The sequence below is a fragment of the Lampetra planeri genome, chromosome 1, assembly GCF_965212315.1.
Source record: "Lampetra planeri chromosome 1, kcLamPlan1.2.h2, whole genome shotgun sequence".
NCBI classification, from domain to species: Eukaryota; Metazoa; Chordata; class Hyperoartia; order Petromyzontiformes; family Petromyzontidae; genus Lampetra; species Lampetra planeri.
The window spans coordinates 12,821,482-12,838,724 of record NC_136107.1 but is presented as its reverse complement, the minus strand read 5'-3'; the positions used below and the strand labels follow the sequence as shown (position 1 = coordinate 12,838,724).

Sequence of the window (17,243 nt, the reverse complement as noted above, 5' to 3'; positions counted from 1 at the left end):
AATCTCTCTCCACTGGCTCCCATTTAAAATTTCAATTTCAAGATCACACTCACCATATTTAATATACTCAATGGATTCGCCGATGCCTATCTCCCTTTATTCTATTCCACACCCGTGATCTCCTACCTTTCCCTTCCATCTCGCTCTACTCTGTATGTATTCTCTGTTCTTGCAACCAAGGCTTTCTATCAAGCCCCCAATAAACCTTTGCTCAATGGAGGTCACTCATTCTCCTATACTGCCTGCAAGGTCTGGGGCTCCCTTCCCCAAGCCATGCATAGCAATGGCAGTGTTGGCTCACAAAGTTGAATTAGCTTACTCTTTGGTTCTTTTGGTAAAGTCACGTAGGTAGAAATAAAATAAAATAAATCACGACGTTTCGATCGCAACACAAGCAATCTTCATCAGGTGGAACAACCACAGCAAGAAAAAATGCTGAAATAGGCGAGAGAGCTGCCGTGGCAAGGGGTTATATATCTGGATGGCTTCATGAACAAACCTTTGATAATTGCCCGAAGGTTTGCAGAGTACCTTGCTTTCGGACAAAATAATATCATGTGAGCCCACAGCGTTATAACAATGGTCAGCCACAGCAGAGGTATTGGTTCTGCCGTGTTTCAGATCTGCCTTGTGTTCGCGAACACGGTCCGAGACATGTCGTTTCGCTTCCCCATTGTAACTGCTATCGCAGGTACAACTCAAGTTTGTAGACTCCAGGATATTGCATGTCAGGAATAACCTCTTGACAGATGGGATTACATCACGGATTTTGTGTACTGTATTGAATCGGACCTGGATCTTGTGTTTGTGGGGGGGGGGGGGGCAGCGACTGTGTAGCGTTTCGCGTGCTGCGCTACGAACCCGGCGACCCGAGTTCAATTCCTGCTCATGGCCACCACCAGTGACGATTATTTTAACCGCTCCTGGGCCTCCCCTAGGTCGACTCAGCTTCAAATGAGTAACTGGTGTGGTGTGTTAACATCACCACTGGGGAGACAAAGGTGGCCGGGCGTGGTGAATCCAAGTGCCGGGCAAAGCCGGGTAGTAAAGCTATATATATCAGAGGTGTGGGGGAAGGACAAGGACAACAAACTAAACACAAAATGCAGTTGAAATAAATGGTCTGGGCTCATGGACGATGTCTGTTCACATTTAGTAAAATATGATTCACAAAATATAACTGAGGAAACCATGAAGCATGAAGACTGTGGAAGACTTTTGACTCACACTAATTTGGAGATTGAATGCTATTAAACTTGCCTGGGTTATCTCATTCAGTCCTCACGTTAAGGCCATTAGAAACATATTTGTTGAAAACTCCCCTCAATCACAGCTTGGTATCATTGAATAACATTCCCAGGAACCATTGAGCAAAGCAAACAACACCACAGTTGGATTTACCGAAGACGTTAAAGCTCTAAAGAAGCCTCTACAACATCTCTCCTCGCCACAGCCTTCCCAAAGTGAGGCTGGGCTCGTGAAACACGGCCCATGTTGAACACCTAGCACACCCAAGGTTGTACACACTGCACTGTTTCCTATGCATAACGTTATAGCTCTCAATATAATGTAACGTTACGTGCTAACCCCTAAATGCCAGGCAAGCATATGGGTTAAACAAGTAAACCCGTAAAAACAAAGTTTTTCACTATAAATCCTTTATATGCGTGGCGGCTAGAGTCCTCTCGTCCTCTGGCTTGAGATGGCTGCCACCTATGGGTCAGATGATTGTCTGCCACCATTAAGCAATTGGTAATTAAATATTTAATTTGTTTTCCCTAAACAGTGTAAAATTTTGGAATTTTTTTCACGAAAATTAATTGTCACACACAACGAGTCTGTGTGGAAAATGTCAGCTCGATTGGATCACGGGAAGTGGGTTAAAAAACGAGCGAAAGATTTGCACGGTCCTAAGCAAGCAAGCGAACTTAATATAAAGGATTTAAAAAATATATTCGCCTGTGGAGGACGCGGGGATCGATCTCGCGACCTTTGGCATGGGAAGCGAGGCCGCTACCAACTGCACTACTCCGCCACGGCCTGTGGAGGGGTTACGCTCTGGGCTCTTACACTGTGACGTTCAGCCAAAGCCATGAATGAGTTCTATTTGAATATATGTAAAATACATTTTTTTTGCCTAAAAAGTGTAAAATTTTGGGAATTTTTTTTCACGAACATTAATTGTCTCGCACAAAGAGTCTGTGTGGAAAATGTCAGCTCGATTGGATCACGGGAAGTGGGTTAAAAAACGACTGAAAGATTTGCACGGTCGTAAGCAAGCAAGCACGCAAGCAAGCAAGCAAGCCCGCAAGCAAGCAAGCGAACTTAATATAAAGGATTTAAAAAAAAAACATTTGCAAGACTTTCAAGCACTAAATGTTAACTAAATATACGGGAGGAAACTGGAATAAATTTACGGCAGATCCAGCAAAGTTTCTCAGCTTTACCATCAAATTCACGGATATCACCAAAAATCCTGGACACTGCCGATGGTGCGTTGGGCGGCATCTCGATTCTTCGGTGAAACTCATGACCCCGCGGTGCACATGGCAACTCACTGCCACCACACCGCATGTTTTATTATTACACGCTTTTATATTTATTACATGCTTTTATATTTAGTACACGCATTTATATTAATTACACGCTTTTATATTTAACTCACACCGTCTGTTGTATTCTCAAAAAAAATCTTGCAACTCAATTTTTACTCACTTCCCAATGTGCTGTCGACTGCAAACTTGAAATACCTATGTCATACTGATGACAAGACTACATTCTATCATTAACATTTCAAAATATATATTTTAAAACATTTTACACGCTTTTATTTAACTTACTGTGTGTTGTCGTATCCTAAAATCTTGTAACTCAATTTCAACCGTATTCCCAATGTCGTATCGACTGCAAACCTGGAAGAAAATAGTGTCCCAGAAATGAAATATTTAATTGCCTCGACCATTTTGTATTATTTGGTACCCTGGGGAACCGCCATGAGGATAATATGTTGTGCCTTAAGAAATTATAACACGAGATATACAATTCATGTACAACTCTTTGTAAACCCACTGCTGGACTTAGGCGTTCCAGTTGCGCGTCAGTCATGGACGCAGTTTGATCATATTTCCAACATGCTGGTCAGTGCGGTTTGGTGAAAGGAGGTTGGAGACCCAGTAACGTTTGACATATATCTCGCCCCCTGATGTTATCCATGGCTAGGGGTTAAACTTACTAGCACAGTGCGCTAGCCAACGTGCCACCAATTAAGTATAAAAAAGAGGGTCCCAACCAGGGGCGGTTTCTTCATTAGGGCGATTGGGCGACGCACCACCAATGTCATTCAACCACAGAGTTTCGCGAGCCGTTACTGTGCCTCTGGATATAGTCTAATCAGCGTCATGCTACGTTCTGTGGAGTACCGCCTCTTTTTGGGCGATTTCACTCCGGCTGAGAATCGCCCCGAGTGTTCCCATAGACTTACATTCAAAGATGTTTTTTTTCGAACGACGGGCGCTGCAATGCATTCTCTATGGCTTCCGGGAGGGCTCGCACTAACGTGCTTACGTCATCATACTGTAAGCACGTTTCATCCAACAATATTATTTGTCGCCACCTAGTGGAATCTTTAATAAAAGAAACTGAGTGGATTGTAATAATAGTAAGTATAGAAACAAACAAGATGTATTGTAAGAGTCACTTTATTTTTCATTAATATTAAAGAAGTGAAGTTGCCTTTACATGCTTAAGCTGTTAATTTATCCATTGCATGGGTGGACCTTATCCTTATCAATCATCCAGACATTTGCCCCCCCTGAGAGATTTTGCAGGAGCCGCCACTGGTCCCGACTGATAACATCTGGCAGTTCATCAGCATTCGTTAAAGCAAGCCTGCCTTTGTTGACGAGACAGTGTATTTTGAAACATGTCCAGAATTTGCTGCTGAAAAATGACAGTGTAACAAATGTATTTTGCTCCTGGGTAGTAAGTGTTATTTTCCAATTGCTTATGCCTCAAAAGTACAGAAAATGCCCATTATTCCCCACAAACTTTGCTTTTGTGACCGGGACAGTGATATTTTGATATGTACCTATTTTGAATAAGGGGCGAATTTGTGTCTTTTCATTCACATAAAGTCAGATAAAAACGACATATTAATCAAAATTAACATTTATACTAAAGTAAAACAAAATTTACTATAAAAGATTTAGACACCAAGGGGCACTACCACAGGCGGGACTGGCCACAGCGGACCGAGTTCTCTGTGGGAAGGAACGTCAAGTTGGAGCCACTGGTGGACCCCCCAAAGGTGCTGATGCCACCACTGCACATCAAATTGGGCATTATGAAACAATTTGTCAGAGCTGTAGATAAGGAGTCGGCAACCTTCAAGTACCTTCAAGACTTCTTCCCGAAGCTGTCTGAGGCAAAGGTCAAAGCCGGTGTCTTCATCAGACCACAGATAAAGAAGATCCTGGAGTGCAATGAATTCCCCAAGAAGCTCACTAGTAAGGAGAAAGCGGCTTGTAACAGCTTTGTCGCAGTGGTTCGTGGCTTCCTGGGCAATTACAAGGTCGAAAACTATGTGGAGCTGGTTGAGACTCTGGTGAAGAACTATGGCACAATGGGCTGTAGGATGTCCCTCAAAGTCCATACTCATCTTGATAAATTCAAGAACATGGGAGCGTACTCGGAGGAACAAGGCGTGCGCTTCCACCAGGATATACTAGACTTTGAACGCCACTACCAAGGACAGTATAACGAGAACATGATGGGGGTGATTCGTGAAAGTGATTTACATTATAATCGTAAATGTCGAAAAACTATTCACTTCTACATCTTTTGTCGTCATTTATGTATTACTTTAGTCTAAATAAATGTTATTTTTTATTCATGTTGTTTTTTCTGACTTTATGTGAACGAAAAGACAAATTCGCCTGTTTTCTCATTGAAAATAGTGTAAATTTCTAAATATCACTGTCCTGGTCACAAAAGCAAAGTTTGTGGGGGAATGACCATTTTCTATACTTTGTAGGAATAAGCAATTACGAAATAACACTTACTATTATTGAGGAACAAAAACTGTGCTATATAGTGTTATCAACTCCCAAAAGCTCGTGGTTGATGGGAAGTATTGAAATACTTTTTTTTATGGAGACAAGATATACTGCATAAAGGAAATATATTGTCTTCCTATTTATCAAGTATATAGAATGTGCTCTTATGAAATAATGCAATGCAATATAAGTACACATCATTATTATTTGAATCTTAAAACAATTGCATAATGTGCCATCCCCAGATACATATGGTGTACATAGCCGTTGCCAAAGGTCAGTGGACTCATTTGTATTTATGTGCCTCTATGTTGGGTTTTTGGAAATGCTAAATGTGTAGTAACTCTTGGTCGTGTGGTAAGTGCCAACATGCTGTGTGTTCGTTCATGCTGGCACAAAAACAGCAGCTGCACAAATCTCAAGCATATGTGACATATAACCCTGCACAGCAATGAGTGCTTTACAAGCTTTGTCTCCTAATCCTATTCTTTTGGGTCATTAACAATAACAACCCTTTTACTCCCAATGGGACGCTAGAAGTTTAAGCCTTCTTGACGTACAGTATACCACATTATAAATGCCAGTGTATAATTCCAGAAATAGCGCACTCATGTCAGACAGTGCCAACTATTCATTCAACTTATTTTTTCCAGAGGTTAAGAGCGGAGGCTTTATCTCGGGTTTTGTAAATGGGATCCAGGCAATGATCAAATACCGATCGAAATGGACGGCAGTTCTGGTGACCTGATCACAAATCCTGGAGGGGCCCATGACGAGTGTTCACAAGCGCACAAAGAGGGTGCGCGCTCCTGGCAAGCACCAGCTTGTCATGCGGGATAATCCGCTACGACCTGCAAGTGTTAATTTCTCCAATGAAAATTCGAAATTCAATCGGTGGACATCCAATATGCAAGAACCTCTCAAAAGAAGCAGCACAGAGTAAACGTTGTCCTGTGCAAAGCACTCAACAGAACAATCCTATTTCTCTTATCAATTGCTGCCATCTGCCCATCGAGCTGCCCGCGTGTTGCCAATTTCCCTTTGAAAGGGGAATTAACTATTTTTTTAAATTAGAGCTTTACTCGTTAGCCGACTCCAACAAAGGTGACTTCATGCACAAGTAACATACGTGGAGTAGTCAAAATCCTTTGAAAAAGCAATGCCATACATATCTACAATATAACACGTTCTGATACGATATTGTTCCGTTTTAAAAACCTGACAATATAACGTTCGCGTAAAAAAAGACATCTGGAGTTGGGTGGGTTACAACCTTACAGAAAAAATATGGTGTGAACTTGCGCACCAACAATCGCACAATTCTTCTGGAGACATGGATTACCTCTGAGAACTGTTAAGCAGTCTAAAGTCTGGCCTCTATCTCTCTGACCTTATCTCTCTCTGCTAAGGGCCATTGCTTTAAAAATGACAGATTACACTGGTCAACAAATGTTTTTTTTTCTGGCCTGGACTTTTGCAGCTGTTTTAGACTAATTTCAGGGTGCTGATTCCAAATATGATCTCAGATTTGCTCTATCACATCTCATTTTATGCTATCGGCATACCCCATTTTCATTGATTTTACCGAAATTAACTGTTACTTTTGATTGCAAGTTGTAACGAGTCAGTGACTGCTTGAGTGTTAAAATATGGCGCTGTATTTTTAGGATAGTGTGTTTATAATATCATTTTATGTAGATATCCACATTTATTTAATATTTTTCTTCTGCAGTTTTTATTTAAAATGTAATATTTGATATCTCAAAAACCTGATGTGATAGACAAAAACTGATGCCATATTTGGAATCAGCACCGCAAAATTACCTTATAACCGTTGGAATACCTTATGCCAGAAAAAGTGTGTTGACCAGTGTTATATATTTGTTTCCCTCTTTTAAGGTAGTGTTATTGACAAAGGTGTTGAGACGTTATATGGGGCATGTGGCCCCACTTGTCAATACACATTTTTGTCTAACTCCTTAAGTAGGCTTGCAGTTAAGTCTGTGGTCTGCGTGTGCGGGGATTAAAGGGAGAGAAAAAAACATTTCCTCAAATTACTCTTTAAACATTTAAATATTTACCATATCACTGCATATCGAATAACCGCCATAACCCACATGGTGTGTGGGAGTCCCTTTACCCAGCAGTGGATTGGCGAAAGGGATGTATGCACATTAATCGCCAAGCGGTCAATGTCCTGTACTTAAGTGGTTTAAAACATTTATGGGGACCGATTTGACACTTTTCAAACATGGGAAAAAATAGTAGATTTCACTTACATTTAAAAGCGTATTGCTTCCCAATCAGTTTTTGAGGGCCACTAGGATGTGTTGCTTAAACAGGAACGTAAAATGTTACTGAATCACAATTCATAGCTCACCCTGTAACGCATCTTAAACGAAATGCTCTATTTACACGCAAAACTTGCACTGCCGTTAACGTTTTGTAGTAATTTAAGGGCCTGCAGTAATGTTTAATATTCTGATCACAAATGGTGGTTGGCATTTTTTTGGAAAATGTACAATCCTTAAGTACACTGTATTTCTACGGTGATCCATGCCACCACCTTTGAGACTCATCATTCTCAACGGTCTTCCTCTTCTTAAAAAGAGTCTCTCCTATATGTGCATCAAGCACACGCTACCTACGTTCAAATCCAATAGTACTGCAAGTAGTAGATTGCAGAGGTGTGGACTCGAGTCATGTGACTTGGACTCGAGTCAGACTCGAGTCATGAATTTGATGACTTGCGACTCGACTTGGACTTGCATAACAATGACTTTGTCCCACCTATGAGATGTGGACTCGAGTCATGTGACTTGGACTCGAGTCAGACTCGAGTCATGAATTTGATGACTTGCGACTCGACTTGGACTTGCATAACAATGACTTTGTCCCACCTCTGGTAGATTGCATACTATAATACTGGTAGGAACCTCCTGGTTACACCAGCCCACAGGGGATTATTGTGTCCGTCCGTCCTGCATCCAAAAATGGCAGGAGTGGGGCTAGGTGGAGAGGGGTGGGTGGGGTGGGGCTGGGTGGGGAGGGGCTGGTCACCCCGTGTGCCCTTATAAAACTCAACGTTTAACCTACTCACGCCGGCTTGTGCCCGCCCTCACAGTCAGCCATATTTGCGGAATACACCACGCCGCCGTTGACCCTGGCCATTGACCGAGCAAACCAACGTTCCTAGCAGCTCCCTCCGCAGGAATGTCTTTGTATAACACTGTTCCACATTGGGTAGCCCCCTCTTCCCAGCCCAGTAGCATTCTTAGGAACGTGGTGACACTGCTACTTCATCTTTCACCCAAAGGGAGCAGTGCCAAGGTCTGTGGCACTGGGTTTTTGCTCCAAGGTTGGCTCAGATTGTTCGGAGAGCACAAAAGATAGGAGTATAATTATGGCAAAATGTATATACAATACAGTAGAACCCCTCTTAATGACGGTAGTTGGTTCCACGAAACCGATCGTTAAGTGATTTGGTCGTTAAGCGAGAATAGGAAATACAGATTAAAGGCTTAATTATTTATGATAACATCAAAAGTTACATTTTTTTCCACCCAAAAAAGTACTTTATAACATGTAAACAATAGATATATTAATACATAAAGATACTAACAACATTATAAACACATTAAAAGAAACATAATTAATCAATGCATTAATGAATATTTACTGTACCAAACAACAGCCCGTCGTTACCAGGGGGTTGGTAAGCCAACACTTTGGGCTCTATGGAGGCACTATTCTACTATACACTATATACCAGTGGCGGCTCCTGCAAAATCTCTCAGGGGGGGCAAATGTCTGGATGATTGATAAGGATAAGGTCCACCCATGCAATGGATAAATTAACATCTTAAGCATGTAAAGGCAACTTCACTTCTTTAATATTAATGAAAAATAAAGTGACTCTTACAATACATCTTGTTTGTTTCTATACTCACTATTAAAACAAACCACTCAAGTTTCTTTTATTAAAGATTCCACTAGGTGGCGACAAATTATATTGTTGGATGAAACGTGCTTACGTATGATGACGTAAGCACGTATGATGACGTAAGCACGTTAGGGCGAGCCCTCCCGGAAGCCATAGAGAATGCATTGCAGCGCCCGCCGTTCGAAAAAAAACATCTTTGAATGTAAGTCTATGGGACCACTCGGGGCGATTCTCAGCTGGAGGGAAATCGCCCAAAAAGAGGCGGTACTCCACAGAACGTAGCATGACGCTGATTGGACTATATCCAGAGGCACAGTGACGGCTAGCGTGACTCTGTGGTTGAATGACATTGGTGGTGCGTCGCCCAATCGCCCTAATGAAGAAACCGCCCCTGCTATATACAGTACTACACTACTGTACACAACAGTACTATACACTACCCGACTATAAATTACACTATTACACTACTATACACTATACATTGGGCTCTATGGAGACCCGTCGTTAAGTGATTATTCATTAACAGGGTTGGTCGTTAAGAGGGGTTCTACAGTTTTACGCTCAGGAATAGAATGTAGAGAAGCTCTTTTTCAATCTAATACTAGATGAAGGGATCATGCCCTGCCAGTCATGGGGGTTGTTTGACTATACTGTACAGTAACTTCATCGTAGTGACCAATAAGAGCTGGGTGGAATTGGGGCCCAAGGCTGGCTTTGATATTACTCGCCAAAACTGCGGTGACCTGGGTTCACAACACAGTGCTTGAACCACTGCACCACCACTATAACTTCATATGCTTTGTACACATTCAGAAGAGGAATATGTAGGAAATGTTGTCAAAACTTATGTACCAAAGCAACATAGCAATGGGTCTAAAGGATAAGTTTGCAGTCAGTGCAAACTGTATGACCTACAACTTACATCCAGTTTTGTAAACAAGGACACTGACAAAAAAATGAAACAAAAGATACAAATTACACAAAGAAACATTGGGATTTACATTCCACAAATGACACTGAACCAGAGAAAAAGGAACACATGGGTCAGAGAACACAAATTGGATACACAATAGTGGCTGTTAAGAAAAATTCGCTTGAGCAGGACACATTAAAACTTCTTGGGCGAAAGGGTTTCTGGCTGATCAGACTGGGGTGGCAGCTCTGGGAGAAATCTTGCCCGAGAGGTTAACCACCGCGGAAACATAGCGATGAGATGGGAGCGACATGGTCTGTTGTATCGTGGTGAGTGGCAATGATGTGGGAGGCCTTCATCCAGCAGAGGATGGAACATGGCTGATTATGACGACAAACAAGAATGTTTAATCATGAATAAGGTACTGTAGTTAAATAACGCAAGAATGGCTATGCACAAAAAAACGTGTAATCGAAGGTTATGGGAACCATGTGACATTGGCATTGACTTTAAAGTTAAAATGCTCTACAATACAATATTCCTTAATAATATACTCCGTATAACATTCCTTATTTCCCTCAAAACGTAAATCTTTAATCTCAAAATTGCAGTGGTTTTGCCATATGACTGTACTGGAATGAATAGTGTAAGGAATCATATCCACCAGTTAGGACAATGTTCCACTGGTTTCTATTTCCCTGCGCATCGGCAACATTTTATTTCCATGATCTTGTGCCTCATTAGAGGTCGTTTATATGCACTGCCATCCCTCCTTACATAAAACCCTGCATCACTGGGGGGGGGGGTCTCTCCTTTGCTTTTCAGGTCAGTTAATTTATTAGGTATAGCCCTGCGAGCCATGCGGCTCTTGAATCGGGTGAAACCGTAACAAACAAAACCATGAACAAGAAACATCTTAAAGTGACTACGCGCAACAGAAAAATCCAGGAAAAAACAGCAGTCTTTCAAAAAGCACCGTATATCAATGCTGTGTGTAAAAATCCCAGTGGGATGCAAGTCAAACAATAACCATAAGACAATTTAGATTAAAGTTATCAGTCTAACTCTGTACTACAACAAACAAATATGGCTAAACCAAAACGTTTTCGAAATCACCAAAATAAAGCTATAAAAACAATGTAACTGTGATTCAAATTTAACAATAAACGATATACATAGCAAGTACGATGAAACTTTGCAGCCATAGCTGGCAGCATGAGTCATTCCATAACAGCAGGAGTATCAGTAGGAGTATCAAAATTTTTCAATGCACCTTTAAAGATCAGCAAACTATAATCAAAACTCAAGATCATACTTTGCTGCGGTCATCCGGAGCGAGACATTTGATTTCAGGTCATTCTGAATAGCAGTGGCAGCTAGGGGTGCACAGCTCCTCTCGAGCAGCTTTGAGTGAAGATCTCACAGGTAGTGATCCAAGTTGCAGTTTATTGGCGAGAGCATTCCAGACCCTGGGAGCATCAATAGAAAAGGCCCTTCCTCCAGTATTTGTACGGCAATAAGGAATGTGAAGCTGGTAAATGAGCGAAGATCTTAGGTCACATTTGTTCTTCGAAACAGTGAGGAGATTCCAGCAGATATTCTGCTGATTTTTTTTGTAAGTACATCGTGAATAAATAAGATCTGATGCACAAGCCGTTGATCATTAAGAGATGTTAAGTTTGACCAAATGTAGAGATCGCAGTGGTGGGTCCTATATGGGCAGTTCAATGCAAATCTTAAGGCCGAGTGATAAATTGAGTCAAGCAGCTTCTTCAGTGCGGTACTGGGGGCTGATTTATATACGATGTCACAGTAATCAAGATCACTGTATGCATAAACACAATTAACATGCAGCTGTGATGAGTGCTATGACAATTTAAATCGTGAGAGATTCATCATCACATCCCCATGAGTCACGTAGCGGTGAGCAGCAGTGAGCGTGTTATCTGAAGGGTAAACTGACCCTACACCAAAATGAAAAGGATTAATCATTAAAAGAGCTGCATACAGTAGGTGTATTTTCATTCAAAAAGTAACATTTTTATTTTTTACAAAATCCCAAATAACTTGAGAGCGTCCAGAGATGTGAATATGGTCTAAACCACTGTGAATTCACTGTTGTTAACTCTGCTCAAATTAATCAGGGTTCAAGTTAATCAGTGCTTGCTTGAGTTTCAACATGGCTTTTAATGCTGCCCAAAGGCATGTCAGCCGAAAAAAAGAGAGCACACGCAAACGTGTTTAATTTTACATTCTTGCACAACACTTGCATTTTGCCATCTCCTGCTGTTTATTTAATGTGGATCTGTATACAGGAAGTAAGACAAAATTAGAAACTGGGAGAGGCCCATAGTGATTAGTTACGATCGTATCCCTCAGGCCGCCCTCCACAAGTGTCTGGTCACAGGGTTACGTCTGCTCCCATTGAACCACCATTGGACGGCTCTTTGAGGTGAAGCATTCATGATTGAAGATAATAGCAAAGATCCAGTCATCCACAGTCGTTTTGCAGCACAAGTTTAACATACCTGTCAGCCCATACGGTTTACCCGTATTTTTGTACAGGGAAATTTAGTTTTCAGGTCCATACGGCGTACAGTCGTTTCAATCGGGCAATTTTTTCGTCTATTTGTTTATCCTTCTTTTTGATGGGACTTTGTGGGATGAACGTTGAGATTTATACGGGCACGGGGTGACCAATAATGTCTGAATTGGTCTGTAATAAGGTAGGCACTGATAAGGGATTGACAGATATGTAAAGTATTCATTATTGAAGATAATAGCATGGATCCAGTGTCATCCACAGTCGTGTTGTAGCACAACGTTTAACAATGCCGAAACTTATCATTCCTTCCACAAGGCAAACAGATGTAGCAATGGTTGCCCCTTTGACAGCAGGAACAGTCTATTTATTCTATTACTATAAATGCCGGTTTGAAAGTTACGCAACAACTTCAATCTATGTCTAAACGTGTGTGTATATACATTAAACACTGCGTGAAGTACTGCACGTTGAATTTTACAACGTTGATGCTTGTATCTTATTGTGCACTGTTCGCAGTCTCTGCCCCAAAACAGGTGTGTACCGTGCTTTTATGTAACACTAAACACTGTACTGTAATATATTTGACACAACTTGCATTGCAGTAGTCACATTCATAACATGAATCGTGCACTGCTGTGTTACGGCGTGTATGCAGGTAAACTGTGAATTCTGATTTTTTTTAAATGCATTATTTCTTAAACTTTTCAAGTGACGACTTTTAAAAATGTTTGTGCGGACACGCACCACAAACTCACGACTTTCTGCCAAGCTACGCAAAAACTCGAGGAGTTTAAAACCTTTGGCTTTGGACTGGCAATCCATGAAGGGCGGGTTGTCAACGTTCGTCTATTTCGGTTCTAGGAATTAAAAAAACATTCACCATGTGAAGAGATGCGCTGGCACGCACGGTGCGAGCCAGCATGTTCAAACCTGTCCCGACTGATGTTACAGCCAAAGAGGGCCTCTCTCTCTCTGCCTGTGCCTTGCTCACACCCCAGTAAGTTTGGTGGTGTTGGGAGAACAAGAGACGAGTCACTTCTTTCTCTTCACCATTTTTTACTGCGGCCGGACAGACAGCACAGGTGACAGGCGTCCTCGGCCACCTTCCGGAGGACAGGCGCGCGGCACCAGCAGTGAGAAAGGGCACAACAAGAACAACAAAAAGACCTGTGCTCCATCCATTAGCAATTCTGTGGAGGGGTTACAGTGGCAGGTGTGCGCGCATCACTGTTTCATGCGCAGCGCTCTCACGCGTGGAAAGGAGCACCAAACTCTGGGTGGGAATTGGTTGGGCGACGTGTGGTGGTGCCAAAGTAAACACAATTCCATCAGCTTTTCAACAAACTCAATGCAATTAAACTAGGCGTGAACAAGAGGCGAGGTGTAAATCCGACCGACACAGGGCGACAGTTGCAATCTGACGAGTAGAAACCCACCCACCCCCCACACAAAAAGCCTCAGCAACTTGGTGCCATTTCGATCACAGTACCACTAACTCGCATGTGAATGTGTCCTTTGTACAGTGATTTATGAAACAGGATAAGCATTGGTGGTCTCAGTAGTGCCATGAGACAAGGAGAAAAAACCATGCGGGAGAATGGCAGTGTACTGTTGAGAATAGGGGCTTCTTCCCTTCAGATGCTCCAAAACTCTCCCGTGAGCAGTGCAGCACTGGCCCACAGTGATGGGGCTCAAATAGCCGCATGGCTCACAGGGTTATACCTAACAAATGAAACTGAAAACAGAGAAACGCTGCCCACAATCACAGCAGTGCAGTGGTACCAGGGGATTGCAGCAGCAGCATGGCACACATCTGGCATTGAATGTGGTCAAATTACATGGTGTTAGAAAGAGCCCTTCCTGTCTAGACGTGGCAAAGAAAACCCACACCAAAAAAAATTACATAATACACTTAAATTGGCCGTTCTAGTTTTCCTCGTCAGTCTGTCATTTAATCTGAGTACGAACCAAGAGCATCGGTGCCCCCGTTGTTTTGTGCCACAGGCATATCGATACATTTTCCCCACTTTTCCTACTTATTATTTACATTGACCAAGCTAGCATGGTCCACATAGGAGGTGATTGGGCACCCCCTTCAACTCCACTTTGGGAGCACATGTTGTTCCAAAACTAGATGGAGTAACGTTACGAAGTTGAAGGGATCACTCGCCTGAAGGGTTCGGATAAGTCACAAGCATGCATACAGACAGAACCAAAGAATAAGCATGCATGCAGCATGGGCTAAACTTTAAAAAAATCCGAGTTTGAGGACCCAGGAATTGCACCAAGACCTCGCACATATTCACCCAGACACAGCAGACCATTGATATATTAAATTGGCTAAACATTTTTTTTGACAATTTAGGGCACTGCAAGCGACATCATAAGGGTTAGGTTATCTGTTTAAAGCTATACGGTAGTAAGAGTTTATAAACTTAAACTTGTCTTTTATGTATTCCCCACATTTTAGCAATATTATTTGTGCACGATACATAAAACATTCACCAAGGCTTGCAGCAGCATTTCTGAGCATTGTGTTGCACCACCACGCCACGTATACAGCAGCATTATAAACAAGATGAGATCGAGCTACTTTGGACTTGAATGTTTCTGCGAAAGGGACCGATGACGCCAATGTTACAACAATAGTTGTCCCCAAAAGTCTGAGCGAGTTACAAAACTGGAAAAGCTACTTTCTCTCTCTCTCCCCCAACACATCTCTATTCTAACTACACACACACAGAACCACCCATCATAGCCTTGTACTCATAACGATTCAGTCTTCGACCCATGTGAATGGGGCAACACACGCTGGCCCATACGACCCTGCTGCTGTACAAGCCACAGCAGAGCTTATTTGCCATCCCCGTACCTTCATGGCCACTGCGAAGTGGCACTCGGGCGAATGTTGGTGGTGGTGGTGGTGGTCGCATCTTGGGACGGATTCAGAGTGGCATAGCACGCCCGCCCGGCTGAATGTTTGCACGGCGCGATTAACTGCTCGTGTCTCATGGAAAAGTGGACGGTAGTTCCGTCTCTAGCCCCCTTCCTCTTTCTCTCTCTCGACAAGAGAGAGAAACGCGAAGCTTCAACGAGACTCCTCCTCCCCACACAACACTGGCAGGGGACACCCCTCCCCCAACAGGCAAAGCCAGTCAGCCTCTTCCACCACCACTGCCTCCCTCGGAGCCAGCGCCTCCCCCAACCCCCACAATGAAATGTGATCCATCACTCCTCCACTCGTGGGGGAGGTGTGGCTTCACATTAAAAGCCCCCCGACCATCCCAGGTGAAGGCAGAGCCAAGTTTATGATGAATGGCTGAGTGCGTCGGTACGGCGTTGTGTTTTTTGTGTGTGTCGGGACTGTGTGCAGTGGCTGTAATTGTGTAATCACTTTTCACAGCAGGAAGAAAAGGAAACCGCACGATAAATTATAAACACAATGCATAACAGTATTGATGAAGTTACCTTGAAACGTCTCCCAAGCGTTCGATGCATAAAACTAAGTTTTCATGCAAAATGCTTGTTTCCTGTTATGTTTTAAAACGTGTAACAATACAGTACTAGCAAAGCTTTGGGATTGATGATGTGCAGTGACATATGCATGTGTTGGCAATGGTTTTAATATGCACAAGTTGGTAAAGTGGACTCAATACTATTCCATTCAGGACAGTTTACACTGTCGGACACAGCACTGTCACACTATATAATTAGACCCATTTAAAATCGCATTAAAGCTCTAAGTTGAAGTATGTGGATTGGGTGGTGGGCTGACAGAAGGAGTGGTAGAGGGGGGAGGAAGTACAAGGACAATAGTGCATGGGGCATTGTCTTGGGGTAAGAAAGACTAGAGCGGGGGAGGAGAAAAGTGATGTGAGTTCAGGATTTTACCACCAGGTTCCAAAACCTGCCACTCAAGATGTTGTGATTAACTTCATTGTTGGCATTGCTTCGACAAGTACCTAACGTCAATGCTGACAGCAACCAGTTCTCACATTGATTATCACACAGGCAAACAAAAACATATGTAGAAAGAAAATGCGTGCATATTGCAAAAATCTTGAATTATCATTTCATACTCTGAAAGACAAATATTATTTTATGGCTATAGGGTAAACAGGACAATCTCGCGAGTGCAGTTACAGGGGTTTTCAATTGGGCACACAAGGAGAGCGACTATTGTGAATACACTGTTATAATTTCAATACAATATGAGTAATTCACTATTTTGGATTTGGACTAAAAACACTGGACCAAGGGCACTTATTCGATTTCTCTTGCAAAAACATTACGATCTAGACATCGTAAGCCATCCAACCTTTGCAAGTGCACTGACCATGTAAGGCAGCAGCAGCGCTTACAGTTGTAGAACCTACAATATGTATTTAATAAAAATCAGTACCTCAACTGTTGTGAACATGCATGGAGGCTTTTAGCCATTACAGTACACTATGGGGTAAATAGACTTTAAGCATAACATACATGTACATTATAAATACTGTAACATATAAACAAAGTTTTAAGTGAGAACATTACTTCATTAGTAAAACATACATACTGTCCTGTAATATGTTACCAAAAGCAGTGAGTGTAAGTAATCTCAAAGGGTTATTAAAAAAAACTGTGGTATCTGTTCATATATTTACTTTTATGACTGCGATTAGACTACGTTTTATAATTACAAAATACTATTTCTGGCATGGCTGCATCTTCATCCTAAATTTAGCAAAGCAACAGAAAAGCCATGCCTCGCATCTAGCAAGTACAACGGCCACTTAGGCGCACTGG

At 42.2% G+C, this 17,243-nt stretch overlaps 1 protein-coding gene across 1 annotated transcript in view; it reads right to left on the bottom strand.

Moving 5' to 3' along the window:
* The window catches only part of LOC144718178 (unconventional myosin-X-like), a 48,012-nt gene extending 32,441 nt beyond the window's left edge, over nt 1-15,571 (bottom strand). The window contains exon 1 of the mRNA XM_078593892.1: nt 15,328-15,571. Within this exon, the coding sequence (XP_078450018.1) occupies nt 15,328-15,333 (6 nt within the window). The 5' untranslated portion in view covers nt 15,334-15,571. The remainder of the gene's footprint in view (nt 1-15,327) is intronic.
* Nucleotides 15,572-17,243: the final 1,672 nt, after the last annotated feature.